Source organism: Anoplolepis gracilipes, chromosome 2 (genome assembly GCF_047496725.1).
Source record: "Anoplolepis gracilipes chromosome 2, ASM4749672v1, whole genome shotgun sequence".
In the NCBI taxonomy this organism is placed as follows: domain Eukaryota; kingdom Metazoa; phylum Arthropoda; class Insecta; order Hymenoptera; family Formicidae; genus Anoplolepis; species Anoplolepis gracilipes.
This window is the reverse complement of record NC_132971.1, coordinates 12837109-12852585: the sequence shown is the minus strand read 5'-3', so window position 1 is coordinate 12852585 and position 15477 is coordinate 12837109. Positions and strand designations below refer to the sequence as shown.

The 15477-nt window shown below is 26.2% G+C and overlaps 2 protein-coding genes and 1 long non-coding RNA gene across 6 annotated transcripts; 2 read left to right on the top strand and 1 right to left on the bottom strand.

The window, feature by feature from the left end:
* Window positions 1-69: 69 nt before the first annotated feature.
* Window positions 70-3907, bottom strand: LOC140676030 (putative serine protease K12H4.7). 4 transcript variants are annotated; one of them, XM_072910644.1, is made up of 9 exons: window positions 3767-3907; window positions 2632-2882; window positions 2326-2507; window positions 2013-2248; window positions 1792-1927; window positions 1412-1725; window positions 1176-1305; window positions 919-1088; window positions 70-841 (listed from the first exon to the last, which is right to left on the bottom strand). In XM_072910644.1, the coding sequence occupies exons 2-9, from the start codon at window positions 2845-2847 to the stop codon at window positions 678-680; spliced, it is 1548 nt and encodes a 515-aa protein (XP_072766745.1). In that variant the 5' UTR covers window positions 2848-2882; window positions 3767-3907; the 3' UTR covers window positions 70-677. The 4 variants fall into 4 exon arrangements, with proteins under 4 accessions (XP_072766745.1, XP_072766744.1, XP_072766746.1 ...); XM_072910643.1 differs by lacking the exon at window positions 3767-3907 and adding an exon at window positions 3121-3277; XM_072910645.1 differs by lacking the exon at window positions 3767-3907 and adding an exon at window positions 3012-3150.
* A 59-nt stretch (window positions 3908-3966) lies between these two features.
* On the top strand, window positions 3967-8128 carry LOC140676029 (solute carrier family 53 member 1). The gene is made up of 10 exons (XM_072910641.1): window positions 3967-4105; window positions 4189-4287; window positions 4404-4557; window positions 4656-4900; window positions 5176-5437; window positions 5525-5892; window positions 5978-6320; window positions 6567-6736; window positions 6833-6966; window positions 7036-8128. Exons 2-10 carry the CDS (start codon window positions 4219-4221, stop codon window positions 7295-7297), a joined length of 2007 nt encoding a protein of 668 aa, XP_072766742.1. The 5' UTR covers window positions 3967-4105; window positions 4189-4218; the 3' UTR covers window positions 7298-8128.
* Window positions 8129-10699: 2571 nt separating this feature from the next.
* LOC140676044 (uncharacterized) lies at window positions 10700-12759 on the top strand. Its single transcript, XR_012048526.1, has 3 exons — window positions 10700-10818; window positions 12278-12379; window positions 12684-12759. It is a non-coding gene; the product is annotated as an uncharacterized lncRNA (long non-coding RNA).
* Window positions 12760-15477: the final 2718 nt, after the last annotated feature.

Below are 15477 nucleotides of genomic sequence, written 5' to 3'. Positions count from 1 at the left end.
GTTATTATCTATCTATAGATCATATCTATCAAGTTTATTGAATTAATATATAATTAAGAAATAATACAATTTTTTACAATATCTTTTTATTTATTGACTGAGACAATTACAAACAACGTGACATTGTACATGCATTTCTATGATTTTGTCGCAATAAATTATGATATTTAGTGCCATTTGGGGCAAACTTGTATTAATCTATTACAAAAGCATTTTTGTCACTCAAACATGTCACTATGATATAATAATGTTAGCGCGCATTTATACATCACATGTATGTGAATATTATTAGATTTAATAACACATTGTATAAGAATTTAGAATAAACATAATTATATATGTGTATACATATATATTTTTTTTTTATATAAAGATAAATGTTTATGTATAAATGTTTATATACATAAGAGATATTATTTACGAAATGATTTTTGGGATTATTTCATAAATAATGCCCCATAATATAAATATATATATATATATTTATATATAACATTAATACATATGTATAAATATAGTTTATTCTACATGAAAAAAGTAACAAAAATTAATAAAAAAAGATATCAAAATGCACTTTCCTTAAAACATTTACAATTCTTAATAATCATTTATAAAACTTTATGAGAAATTTGACACATATTCTGAATGAGGATTTGGATATTTTTACTATAGATATCTTATTGCACATGTGATGTATATCTGTCACACGATGGAGTGTGTATATTGCAAGAAGAATTTTTTAACCATTGTTGGATTAAATCCTTTATTTGTGCTCTAGCTTCCTTTAACTGAGGCATATCATTTTCTGATGAAGGATACATGTCTGCACAATGTGCAGTACCTTCAAATAAATTAATAAATCAATAAATAATGCATATACATAATGCATAAGAAATTTCTATGGTGCATTCTATTTACCTTGAATATAGATAGCAGGTGCTTGTGGATTGGAGGATGCTGTAATACCTAGCACATGCCAAGGATCGACAGAACCATGTACAAATACTACATTTGTCACTTGTAGATCTAACGCACCATATAAAATATTCGTCCGGGTCACAGCAGTTTCCAACAAATCTCTGTCATATCTGTAAGAGGAAGAATTTTTGCTTGTTATCTTAACATTTTTTATATATGAATTACATTCAAAATATAATTTAAATGGAAAAACAAACCTAGGTCCAAAAATATCGACACATTGCTGTATAGAAAAATTTACTGGAATGTTACCAAACAAATTTTGCTCCGCAGTTGAAGTTTGGAAGAATCCAAACTCTGTACATGTCTGATACATCCATTGACGTCCTATAAATTATTAATAATCATTTATGATCTATATAGCATTAAATAAATATAGTTGCAGTAATTAAATAATTTAAAAATTAAATTTATGTTAATTTAAATCTGTCACCTCCTTCTGCTTGCTCACTAGCCCAACTGATATCGTGAAGTTGGCGAATCATATTGCTATAACTATAATCCAAACACTTCTCCTTAGTGGAATATAATATAATATTGCTTATATAAGCAAGTCTATCAATAGGTATTCCTTTCTTCTCATCTATTAATATATCACATACAGTTTCAATAGTGAAATTAGCAGTATCGGAATGTTTACGATTATCTTTATTATATTGCACAATGCCAGCAAAGTTCTCTGCTAATGTTTCATACAGATTGGTAATGTCCAATTTTTTTGTATGCCCATCAATTTGCTCGCATAATCTATGAAATATGATTTATATGAGATAATAGCACATTACACTATTTATCAATACTTTACATCCTTACTTAAATTTTTTCTTTATTAGTTGTTGACCAGCAGTATGATGTAACAATATATTTAATTCCTTGTTAGTTTCTATTAATGTATCAACACATTTTTGAGAATAATCTTTCAGAGCATTTGCAACAACAACAAAATATTCTGTAATATAAAATTAGTTGTATATATACATATATATTATATTTAAAATAATACTAATTAAAATTATATATATTATATATATTACGTTGAAAATCAATCTGCGCTAGCAATGGTCCACTAGAAGACACAGCTCCATGTACTAAGTGTGGGTATTTAAGGCGCATCCATGCAGCTAAGGATCCACCATATGATCCTCCAAATACAATCCATTTTGTATTATTTGAAAATTTGTGTTGAATATTAACATTTTCAATAAAGTATGCTAAGTCTGCTAATGCCTGCTGCGAGGTTAAGAATTTCAAATTCTTTGTGCCAAGATCCCTGTAAATATATTTGCAATATAATATAAATTTCTAAATTAATTTTCTTTTATATTTAATTATTTATATTCTACATACGAAGTAGGATGGCTTTTTCCATAAAAACGATGCTCTACATAAAAGCACATTGCTCCAAACTCTTTGGCATATTCGATCCATTGTCCTTCTATCATCCATTTAGCACTTGCTATACCTTCAGCTCCAATCAATAAGAATATCGGGCCATTTGGTTTATAAAAATTGGTATTGACAAAGTATCTCTACATAAGCAGTAATAAATTAATGCAACCAAATGTAATCAAAGTTTATTTGAAGAGAAAACAAATCTTAATGAACTAACAAGTGAAATATAAGATATAATAAAACCTCTTATTATTATAGTACCTGCTTCCAAACACGAGCATCAGATGGGTTAAAATGATCTAAATATTGCGTAAACCATTGCTCCTCAGGAAGATCATGTAATGTAGAAGATAAAATTGGTTCTCCTAAATTGCCATATCTGCTCCTACCTCTCAAGAAAGTATGCCATCCTATACTGATATTTATGATATTCAAAATAATTGATAATAACAGTAGAAACTGCATATTAAGATGCATTTAAATTATTTTTATTCCCCACTTTTACAGCAATTCTGAAAAAAGAGATACAACATATATTAATTATATATTATTATTGTTTTTTAATTGAAAAAAATGAATCTTCTTTTTAAATTAATATGTAAATGCAAACTTTATATACTTTGTTATTACATATTTCTCACATTTCTTTTGTGTGACAGAAATTTAATATTAATAAACGCAATACAAGATTAGACTCATGTAGAAAAAAATGAGTTATAAAAATAAAGTATATTTAAAATTCTTCCCTACAATATAAGTTTATCCACTTGTAACTGTAAAGGTAAAGTTATGAGACATCAGTTAGACTGTTAGACTCTCTCGGCAGTAAAGTTTCAACTCTTATTTATTTGATTGCTTGCGATCAACCTTATTGTGCGGGGAATGTGCTGATATTGTAAACAACTGTTCAATGACTGTTGCGTATTTGTAACAGAGAATACATTTCAGGGGGAATCAGCAAGACAAGGAATACGCGACTTCATAATACAGATACTGCTAATATAATATGTAGATTGATTATCGACGCGATAATATATATACGTATACATATCCTTTAAAATCTCTTGGAATTGTTTGGAATCTCAATTTTTTTGCTGATGATTTTTCGTAGCAGATTTTTACAAGAATAAAAAAAGGAAATGAAAAAATAATTTCAAAATTAAATTAAAAAACAAATCGACAGATTGTTTTCATTGTATATAGTTTAATCCAATCCTTGCATGCTTATTATGTTATTCTCTACAGAAACATTACTGTAGCGAGCTGTAAAGACCGAGGATGATAGGATTTCGAGCATGTAAATTACGTGTGACATTCTCATGAGTCGTCTCGTGAGCGATCATATGACAAATCGTGAGAAACGTCTGTGAGAGACATAGGTAATTATTATAATTGCCTGCACGCGCGCGTGAAAGAAGTGCCCGCGTGATTTTCCGAGAACTTTAGTTCAAGCTCAGCTCAATGAGCGACTTGACAGTTAATGAAATCCCTCGTGATAAGGCGAGTTAAAGAAAGCTCTCTTGGCAAACTCCTCTTGTTGGCGAACGCCAAATAGTTTTATCTCTTATGGTCGATTAAATATTTATCACTAAACAGCAGCACTGGATAAAGCCTTTGATTGGCCGTTGCCGACAAAGCGCCTCTCGACTTATTGTTATAAATATCATTTATAACCTCGCGCTCAGTTCCAGATCGACCAAGTAGCAAGAAAGTTTCAGAGCTCATTAGTTTCTAGGTATGATTTCTTTATGATTTCTCTTATTATTTAATATCATTTGTTTCTGTGTATATAATATTCATATTTTTTTTTTTTTTTAGATTAAATGCAACTACTGTGTATAAGAAAACATGAAGTTTGCGGAACATTTGTCTGCACACATTACGCCTGAGTGGCGTAAACAATATATTAGCTATGAGGTATAATTTAAGTACATTTTATGTTGCAATTAATGAAGCGGTAAAATACGCTTGCCAAACAAACTTATTATTACTACGCAGACTTGTCTCTAACTATTATTTTCTTGATCTTGCAGGAAATGAAAGCGATGCTTTATACAGCAGTGGAAGAGGCACCTTCGGATGAAAGTGTAGAACCAGAAGTGATATCACGTCATTTTGCCTCATTTGATGAAGTATTTTTTACATTCTGTGATCGTGAATTAAAAAAGATTAATACATTTTACTCAGGTAAGAGTTTCTTTTGTATTAATATTGTTTTATATAATTTTGCGATCTTTCTAATATCAAATATTTCCTATATTAATTACTGTTTATTTATATCATAGAAAAATTGGCAGAAGCCACACGCAAATACGCAGCACTGCAAAATGAATTGAAAACTGCATTGGAACTGCAACAAGGAAGCGGAAAGAATAAAGGAAAGGCTAATGTCAAACCAGTTTTGCCTACCAGAAAACTTAGGGATCTAAAACTTGCATTTTCAGAATTTTATCTCTCTCTAATCCTCCTTCAGAACTATCAAAACCTTAATCACACTGGATTTCGCAAGATTCTCAAGAAACATGACAAGGTATTCCAATATTTGCATGTTTTTTTTTGTAAATAAATGCTTTTTAGTCACCAGCTTATTAATTTCAGAGACTACAATTATATCCCAATATTATTACCATTTTCTCCTATAGTTGAAAAATAATGGTGCAAGAAAAAACAGCTATTATATATGATATAATAACTATATTCCCTGTATTACTCAAGTAAAAGCCAGTAATTGTCTAATGATTTGTGCTTTTCTTATATAATGTTCAAGTTCTAATTTCTCCATAATGTTTTAAAAATTATTTTCAGCTGCTATCAGTCGATGCTGGTTCAAAATGGAGGGTTGAGTGTGTGGAGACGTCACATTTTTATACATCCAAAGATATAGACAAATTGATACAAGAAACAGAAGCCACAGTAACAAATGACCTTGAAGGTGGTGATCGGCAGCGTGCCATGAAACGTCTTCGAGTACCACCGCTTGGCGAGCATCAAAGTCCATGGACTACTTTCAAAGTTGGTTTATTTTCCGGTAGTTTTATTGTTCTGGCTATTGCGGTCGTTCTTTCAGGTATCGTAAATGTAACATTTATATATTATTAAAGAGTTGTATTTACAATCATATTAACAATTTCATTATTCAAAATCTCATTTTCAGCAATCTTCCATGATAGTGGAGAGAATTTGAAGATCGCATTTAGATTATATCGAGGTCCATTCCTTATTATTGAATTTTTATTCCTTATTGGAATTAACGTCTACGGATGGAGATCTTCTGGTGTCAATCACGTTTTGATATTCGAGCTGGACCCACGAAATCACCTTTCAGAACAGCATCTTATGGAATTAGCCGCTGTGCTCGGAGTTATCTGGACGCTTAGTCTGTTAAGTTTCTTGTACAGTGCAAGTCTAAGCATTCCACCGTACATAAACCCATTAGTACTTGTCTGCATCATGATAATGTTCATATTAAATCCAATTAAGATTTTTCGCCATGAAGCTCGTTTCTGGCTGTTGAAGATCATAGTAAGTACAATTCGTGCAACGTGCTTTTTCTTTCTCGTTATATGAATAACAAATATTGAATATAGTTCTTTGTGCATTCTTTTAGGGACGCGTTTTAATATCGCCGTTTGCATACGTCAATTTTGCTGATTTCTGGTTGGCGGATCAGTTCAACAGTTTGGCGACTGCGTTCTTGGACTTTCATTTTTTAATATGTTTTTATATTACGAACGGAGATTGGTTACAGGCGGGCGACACTACGCAATGCATGTCTGGCTCTCTCGTTATCAGACCTATTGTAAATTGCTTACCAGCGTGGTTTCGCTTCGCTCAATGCGTTCGTCGATACCGCGATTCCAAAGAAGCTTTTCCGCATTTGGTGAACGCTGGAAAGTATTCCACAACTTTTCTCGTCGTTGCAACTAATACTGTATACGCTTATCACGCAGGTAGATTATATTAAAATTTTAAAAAATGTATAGTTTTACATGTATGTAATATATATGTATTATATATATTACATATATATACATATGCATATATACATATACATATACATTTTAATTTGAAGAGAATTTAAACATGATTTTTATATAAAATGATTGTGTATATATAATCTTATTAATATTTATATTCTTTTCAAATTAAAAAGTTTTTAATCTTTTATAGAATTAATACAGAAACAATATTTTTAGCGGAATATAAAAATCAATGGGAGAATCCATGGTTATGGTCATGGGTGTGTAGTTGCCTTATTAATTCAATATATTCATACACATGGGATCTCAAAATGGATTGGGGTCTTTTAGATAGTAATGCTGGCGAAAACCGTTTTCTACGCGAGGAAGTGGTTTACTCGGCGTCTGTGAGTAAAACATATTCGAGAAAAAAGTATTAATTATATATGTATATATATATATATTTATTTATTTATTTATTTATTTATTTTTATGTATTTTAGTGGTTTTACTATTTTGCAATAATCGAAGATTTTATACTACGATTTGTATGGATTGCAAGCTTTATTCTCGTTGAATGCAAATACATTTCTAGCGACTTAATGACTTCCATTGTGGCGCCTCTTGAGGTCTTTAGGTAAATATGTTCTTTGAATTTTTTTAAAAATTTCTTTGCATCTTCCTATTTTATCATATATCTTTTTAGACGATTTGTATGGAACTTTTTCCGTTTGGAGAACGAACATTTAAATAACTGTGGTAAATTCCGTGCCGTACGCGATATTTCGATAGCACCTATAGAAAGTTCCGATCAGACTCAAATTCTACGTATGATGGATGATGAAAATGGCGTACTTAATAGGGGCAAAAGGAAAAGCGGTGGTAAAAAACAGAACAATATGAAAGAGGAAAAACGAGCGTTGCTTAAAGAAGAAACTATGGATATTGATATATCGAATACAAGTTGAATATAGCTCAAAATTTTTGTACAATATTTTTAACTTACTGCAATTGCAGGCTGTTATTAGAAACGTATGAAATCTAGTACTTAACAAAGTTAATTTACATTTCGTAAATGACACAATTTGATTTTGCTAGCATATATAGATTATCAAAAATACTTCAATTGAATATTATAAATTTGAAACTTCTACAGTGCCTTTCATGTTGCTGTCATAAGATACTTCACGATAAATTATAATAACACCAAATATCATATAATTTGCATTGAGAGTCTTCCTACACGTAATACAAAACCATAGTTGTAGCTTGAATTAACTTTATAATCTATAGGCATATAAGATGAAATATATTCACAAATGAATCACATGAACTTACTTTGCATGTTGTACGAATTATTGATAAGTTTTTATCTGTCATTTAGATAAAAAGATTTTATCGACTATATTGCTACTAATTTTTTTTTTTCTAAAAGCTATTTCTAATAAGTTTAATTAATGCTATAAATATGAATATTTCTACAAATGTAGAAAAATAGACTATTGATGCAACATACAGTCTGATGTTATTATGCTAAGATAAGTAACACTTAATATCAATATTAAACTATTAGAGGTTGTTATTTTACATGTATTGAACACAATTACAGTACTTACATATGCATTGCAATTATATCGGATAATATAAATTATTTTTTAGCAGCAAGAAAAGAGAATAGAATAGACATTTGCAAATTCAATATTTAATTTATCAATAACCTGCATTATTTGGATAATAATATTTTGTATGTAAAACAATATTACAATTAATCGACTATTTTATATAAATATTTTGTGAGATAATATATTCCATTATTATATATGCAATATTTATTTTGATGATATATTGGTAATATAATTTTTGTAAGAAAGAGCTATCTAATATTTTCAATTGTTATATGCTTAAACATATATTTAGAAGTGATAAAGAGTGTATATTGTTTATTATATTTATTATTTTAAAGTTTATATATATAAATATATATATATATATATATATATATATATATATATATATATATATATATAAAAATTATTTATACATATCGCAAAATAAGTCAATAATTCAGTACATTAGATTAATGAAGGCTGTATATATTTTAATATATAATTTTGACTTTATTTTTCAATAAAAGTATAGTTACTTTGTTAAACATTATTTTATATATATTGTTACTATTATAATAATAACATGTTCATATATATATATATATATATATATATATATATATATATATATTTTATATATATATATATATAATAAAAGAATGACTATGACTGATTCATAGTTTCTTATATTTAAGATCTCGTTCAACCAATAAAATGATGCTATGCTGCCACTTAATTGGTTGAACAGGATCTTAAGATGGTCTTAAATTGAAGTATGAATAACAGCCTATGTTTTTTCTGTATCAAAATTTCTTTTTTTGGCTGAAAAATGAAATCTTTATATTTATAAAATTTATATTTATGAACTTCATATATATTTATTTCCTTTCTTTGTATTTATTCATCATATAAGCTTATATCTAAATGTGTAATCAGTACTTATCTTAACGAATAAAAATGTGTTCCTAAGTAAATTTTATTTATTAAAAAAAAGTTAAAGAAATTATTTCAGTCAGCGTAACGTCAACAATAAGATAAGACTCTAACTATTACAAAGTAATAAAATTAGAAAAAAATAGGCACTAAAGAATCAACGTGTATGTACAGCGTGTGAAATAATATTAAGTATAAAATAATAATATGACGATGTTGCGTTGGCGACTTTTTCTTCGACACTCAATATTATTTTAAATACTTTTAACTCTTCCCCTCAAGATTACAATATATCATGGAGAAGGAGATCAACAACCGATTTGATTTTATGTTATGACTTTATGACTTATGACTTGTTTATTTAAATTTAATACTTATATATATTTTTGTTCTAATAAATATGAATATGAGCGCCAGTTTGTTTTTTTTTCATCTTATGTTTATATTGATTAGTCTTTATATTTTTATCAGCATGTACATTAGAAGAGTTTTGATCTCTATACTAGTTTTGCGGTCTGAGTGAATAGCTTATTGTCTGTAGAGATTTTTGATATATTACATAAATAATAATTAAATAAAAACTAATCTTACCACCTCAATAATTTGATAAATAATAATTTAATACATCGGATATTCGTGTGGCTGGTTATTGAAATGTGTACATTTAAGATTTAAATTCTAGTGACAATGTATACATGTATTGTGATTATTATTTTTATATTTATTTTTATTTTATTTATATTTTATTATATTTATATTATTTTTATATTTATTTTTATATTTAGATTATTATATTTTCATTTATTAATTTTTTTTTTTGTTATAATCGGCTTTTATTTTTTGTACAGTTACTGAAGAATACTCGAAATGAATCCGAAACGTATACAATAAAAATTCTTATTTAATTAATGATTGTTGAAATTATTATTTCACACTGTATATCCGCGTCGGCTCTTTAGTGCCTATTTTTTCTAATTTTTTTATTTATTAGATTTTGTGTTTCAATATAATTATGACTTTATATGAATTTTTAAATGATCTTATAAATTACCACATGGAACAAAAACATGGATGTCCACTAGACGTCCACCGTGGAGATTTGAAATCTCTATTAGACATTTATGTAATTATGTTTACTTTCTTACTATTTTAATTATTATATACATATATAATTATCGATCTTTTTCATTTTAAAACATATATGTTAAACATATATATTAAAATATATATTATGTACTCTATTATTAAAATTATTAAAAAATTATTTTATGATGTTTAATATATATATATATATATATATATATATATATATATAGAGAGAGAGAGAGAGAGAGGACTTCCCATTGGCTGTCGAAAAATGTCCAGCATACCTTGCATTGAAAATACGGTATAAGGGGAACTTGTGAGTTCATACATGTGCACATCTCTATATCTATATATCATGATTAACGCTCTTCTCATTATTTCAAAGTGACATGGAATCATCATACATATCTATTTCGAAATCGATTTGTGTTTTTTAAATTAAGATATGTCATACAATACAGAAAAATTCTATACACAATTATAGTAAACAATTTTGCATAATTGCATTGTCGAGATAGAAAGAAATATAAAATTTGAATAAAAGTAACGCGATCAAGTAAATCTATCGTGCAAAAAGTAACGATATAATAATATGTATAACAAAAACTCACGTAATATATGTCTAGAGAACAAATTTTTCTTTTTCTTCTTGATAGCTATTTAAAATTATCCTCCTTTAAAACGATGAAAATGCAATGTATACACACGAAATTAAATGCATATGGTATTTTACGCAGGTGACATTGATCGAAAATTCTCATGCAACCAAAACATTATTGCAATCTGTATGAAATACGTGACACGTAGCTGTACCTCAAAGATAATTGTATCAACAATGAACGAACAATATACATCGTGTGCATGTAAGTTTTTCTGTTTCTATTTATATCAAAAATATTTTTAAAAAAGTAAACTGAAAATAATTAATAGCATAAAGTTACAGTGAGAAAAAATAAATCAATTAATGCCTAAATATAATTAAGCATATAAAGATACATATCATAGAACAAAAATAATTTAATTTAATTAATTAAAAACCGTCAAAATTAATGTGTCGATACATTTTGTATTCTCTTAAATAATTTGGAAAAATTGCATAAATTACGATAAGAAAAATAAATAAAATTTAATATCATATTATTTTTTCAAAAAATAAAATAAAATTGTAAGATAAATAAATTTTTATAGACATATATAGAGAAAATATAAAGATAATAAAAATATTTTTCAATAACATATGATTTGAATTTTGAATACAATGAATTTAATATTGCATTAAATTCGGAAAATAATAATTCAAAAAGAAATGAAGATTGAGATATCATAATTCATGATTATTTTGCGCCAGAGATATCAACCTTTAAAAATATATTTTAACTTATTTTTTAAAATTCTTTTTAACATACTTTTTTAATAATATGCTATTCATTGTTATCAAGTAAATGTAAAATGTTAAACGTGCATAACATTGCACAGTTACTTAAATGTGCAATCTTGCACTGTTCAAATTTGATATATTTTTCGCGCACTTATATTTTATTTATTTATATAATTATCAATCAATATTAGGTTTTTCTTTATAATTTTCTATGTCTTTCATATTATAATATATGTTTTGTATTATATGTTCCTATTTCTTTCTATAAAAATTCGTAAAATTGCAATAATATTGCGATTTATTTTTTAAAGTAGTGTTCAAGCAACATTATGTACAACTTTTGACGATTTATAATCGATGATTCAATATTTATTCTGTAAACTTAATGATGTATTGATTTCAAACACATTTGTTTTTAAGCTAAACTATAGACATATTTTGTCGTAGAATCGTAATATTGATATCTTTTTTAATAATTATTGAAATTAAGAAAACTTTTACGTTGATAGTTATTATGTTTTCTAATTATTGCTTATAATTCAGAAATAATTATGTGTTAGGTAGATCTTGGTACAAAATTAAAAGCTATTGTTTAAAAATATATTTTTCTCAATACAAAATATAGTTTTCTTTGATTTTGTGTTTATTAACAAATTATTTTTAAAATTACAATTATTTTTTATTTTTTTTTTTAAGACATGAAACATTAATTGTTTCATGTCTGAAATTTTTATTATTAGTATATATTCTACGCTTTATTTAAAAAACTAAATGAAAGAAATTTATTAAAATAACAGTTTGTCAGCATACTTGATAGGAATGCTTAAAAGTGTATTATACATTTTCTTGGTGTGTTTTGGCGAAACAATATTGTTTTATCGATGCTCGTGGCATTCGCACACCTTTGCCCATAAATATGACGCATGGGCTTTATGTAATTACAGTCCACTTTTTTCTTCGGACGGTAATATCATATTTCGTGGTCGTCGCGAACAATAACCTCAGAACGTGGAAAAACGCGCTGGTCGCGATAAAATCACCGATTGGTACGTATTATCGCATCTGTGCGAATATAATTTATTACATCAATGATTTTGAACACATAACAATGATCGTCTCTCTCTCTTTAAACATAAATATATTAAATGAAATAAAAATCACATTTATTTATATAATATACGTAAATATATAATATATAATATATAATATATGTAAAAAATTTCATATCTTTTTCTTTTTATATAAAAATTACGCATTATATATAGAATCACATCTAATAGATATGAAATTCTTATAAAGTTATTCAATATTGCTAATGCAGATTGTATCTTTTCTTATCCTTTAATCAAGGTGTCTACTCCCTGGAAAAATATGGAAAACCTTGAAGTTTTAGAGATTTCTTTTGTATCTAGAAAAATCAGGGAAGTGTCATGAAATTTTATTGGGATTCAGGAAATTTTTCGAAAATTTTATTTTTGATAATTTTGATTTTATATAATATATATAATATATTTTTTGATTATATATAATAATATATAAGTACCTGAGACGCTGGACGCAAATGAGATTTTGTGTTATATTGGCGTCTCAATCTAATTTGTTTAATAAATATTTTAATAACTTTAATGCATAGAATTCTGTTCAGAAAATATAAGTAATTAGAGAACGACACAAAAAAATAACACGAAATCTTAATTAATGTCGATAGAACAATAATCGAAATATGACCAGCGTTTCATCTTAGTACTTGCACATTTGCCGTCTCGGCTAATATAATTTGTTTAATAAATATATTCTAATAATTTTTGTATAAAATTCTCTCTAGAAATTAAAAGTGACTGATACGAAATCTCATTAAAGTAGAAGTATCGAAATATGACCAGCGTTTAATTTGGCAATTTAATTTGGTAACTAATATTCTAATAATTTTTATACATTGAACTTTCTGTAAAACTATTATGAAACTTTTAATTGTTTAAAATCTGGCAAGAAATGCTTAAAATATCGGCAGTCAAAGTGAGACGCAGCGTGAACTTGGCGTCTCAGTCTGTCCTGAGCAATTTTTTAATTTAATGGTCAAAATTATTTGTTTAATTTGTGAGATTATACGTTTAAAATATATTATAAATATATATATTTTTGTTTTGTTTATATATTTAATGTTTTAATTCAATATTAAATATGAAGTATATATTTTTTGTAATTTTTAATGATAAAGAAATGAAAATTTTATACAAGTAAAAATTGCTAATCTTATTTAAGTTATTCAGTTTTTTTACTACATTTTTATGAATCTAACACTTGAAACTTAAGAAATTTTGTGTTTTTTTTCGTATAAATGAGAAATAAATATTTTATAGTTTATGTAAAATTTTGTTAAATTAAAATATAAAATATATCTCATAAACTATGCACAAAATATCTCATAAGCAATTTTTGGTCATCATACTCTTATAACTTTTTAGGTACGCAAAAATTTACGAGAAATCAATTTATATAAAAAAAATCAGAGTAGTTTCATTTAAAAAAGCTTGATCTTAAAAAATCTCATCATTTAAAAAAGATCAACCTTAAAAAAAGGTTAATCTTCAAATCTATAAAATAGACCTCCACCTACAAAAAATTATTACTAACATATTATAACTTTCTTGATGCAACTTTTGTAATTACAATTTTTTTATTTTTTTTAAATAGCGGCTATATTCCAGACCAAAGTTATTGCGCCATCCTGTATATGAATATTGATTAATTAGTAATATAAATTAACATTTTTCATTATAATACAAATAAGTTACATTACATTCTTATTTCCAAGCAAACACATTACGTTCTTATTATATATTAATATTTCAATTATTAAAAAATGAGTATATTGTACGTATATACTTAATACACAGATACATAAAACATATATCTAATTAATTGTTTACTTGTAATATACACAAAAATATTTTATTATACTATTTCTCTAACATATAATATAAATTATATGACATTTTGTGCATCATGCATGACAATAATAATTGAGAAAAGTGCGATATTAAGTTGTCATAATGTTTGTCTGATTAGCCAATGTTACAAATTGCATCTGTCACGTATATTAGAAATGACGTCATACTTGTTAACAGATATCAAGTTGTCCGCTGATTGCATTGACGTTAGGACGACGTCAGGTAGGTCGTAATCTTTGTATGTAAAAATTACGCTGATGACACTGGCCAAGAAAATAACAATTCACTTAAATTACATTTTTCATGTATTTCTAACATATCTTCATTATGAAGAACAATTAAGCAAAGATAATCAGAAAATCCGTTCATATATTATTTATATTACATAAAAGTATGAGATATTTTGTGTTTGTGTGCAGAATTTTTAACAACAATTTCAATATACAACAATTTTATCCAATGCAAGGTGAATTAATTTTTGTAAAGAAATAATGGTTATAAAAATGTATTACTATAAAAATTATTATTATAGAGAATGTGAATGTCCAAATTCAAAAATATTAACTGCATTTTATTAAAAGCATTAGATTGCCGTATATTTCTTAAACATTTATCATATTTTTTTTTGTTTTGTTAGATTGATTTAAAATTCTGATAAAAAAGTCTGCTTGTGTTTATGCGTATATTTACAATCATAAAAAATAGTCAATTAATTATAATCAATTGATATTTTATGTATAAATTTAAAATGATTGAGATAAAAATAATAAATAATAATAATAATAATAATAATATTAAATAATAATAATAATCGTAAATAATATAAAAACGAGAATGTAAAAATATCTTCTTTAACACATATTCTTTTAAATTTGAAACATATAGCTGTTGTTTAACATAAATAAAATTTAATAAATCAAATTCAATTAAATTTTATTAATTTGGCATTAGAAATTATCATATATAATCGCTAGATTTGACTGATAAATCCACAAATATTAAACAAATAAAGCTTTTGAAAAAAGCTTTTCTTTTTAAAATTTTCTTTGAGTTGTAATAAATGTATTATAGTTTGATTGAACAAGTTCTGATGTTTAATGAATGAATAATGAGTGAATTTTTAAAACGACACTTAGGATGTTGCTTTTGATAATGTCATCGTTGATAAATTCTTCTTGTAAGTCTGTGACGTC

Coding starts and splice junctions, on each gene's coding strand:
- LOC140676030 (XM_072910644.1), bottom strand. CDS start 2,847: ATGCATCTTAATATGCAGTTTCTACTGTTATTATCAATTATTTTGAAT. Junction 2,508..2,631: donor ATGCTCGTGTTTGGAAGCAG/GTACTATAATAA, acceptor CTGCTTATGTAG/AGATACTTTGTCAATACCAA. Junction 2,249..2,325: donor GGAAAAAGCCATCCTACTTC/GTATGTAGAATA, acceptor ATATATTTACAG/GGATCTTGGCACAAAGAATT.
- LOC140676029 (XM_072910641.1), top strand. CDS start 4,219: ATGAAGTTTGCGGAACATTTGTCTGCACACATTACGCCTGAGTGGCGT. Junction 4,558..4,655: donor GATTAATACATTTTACTCAG/GTAAGAGTTTCT, acceptor TTTATATCATAG/AAAAATTGGCAGAAGCCACA. Junction 4,901..5,175: donor TTCTCAAGAAACATGACAAG/GTATTCCAATAT, acceptor AATTATTTTCAG/CTGCTATCAGTCGATGCTGG.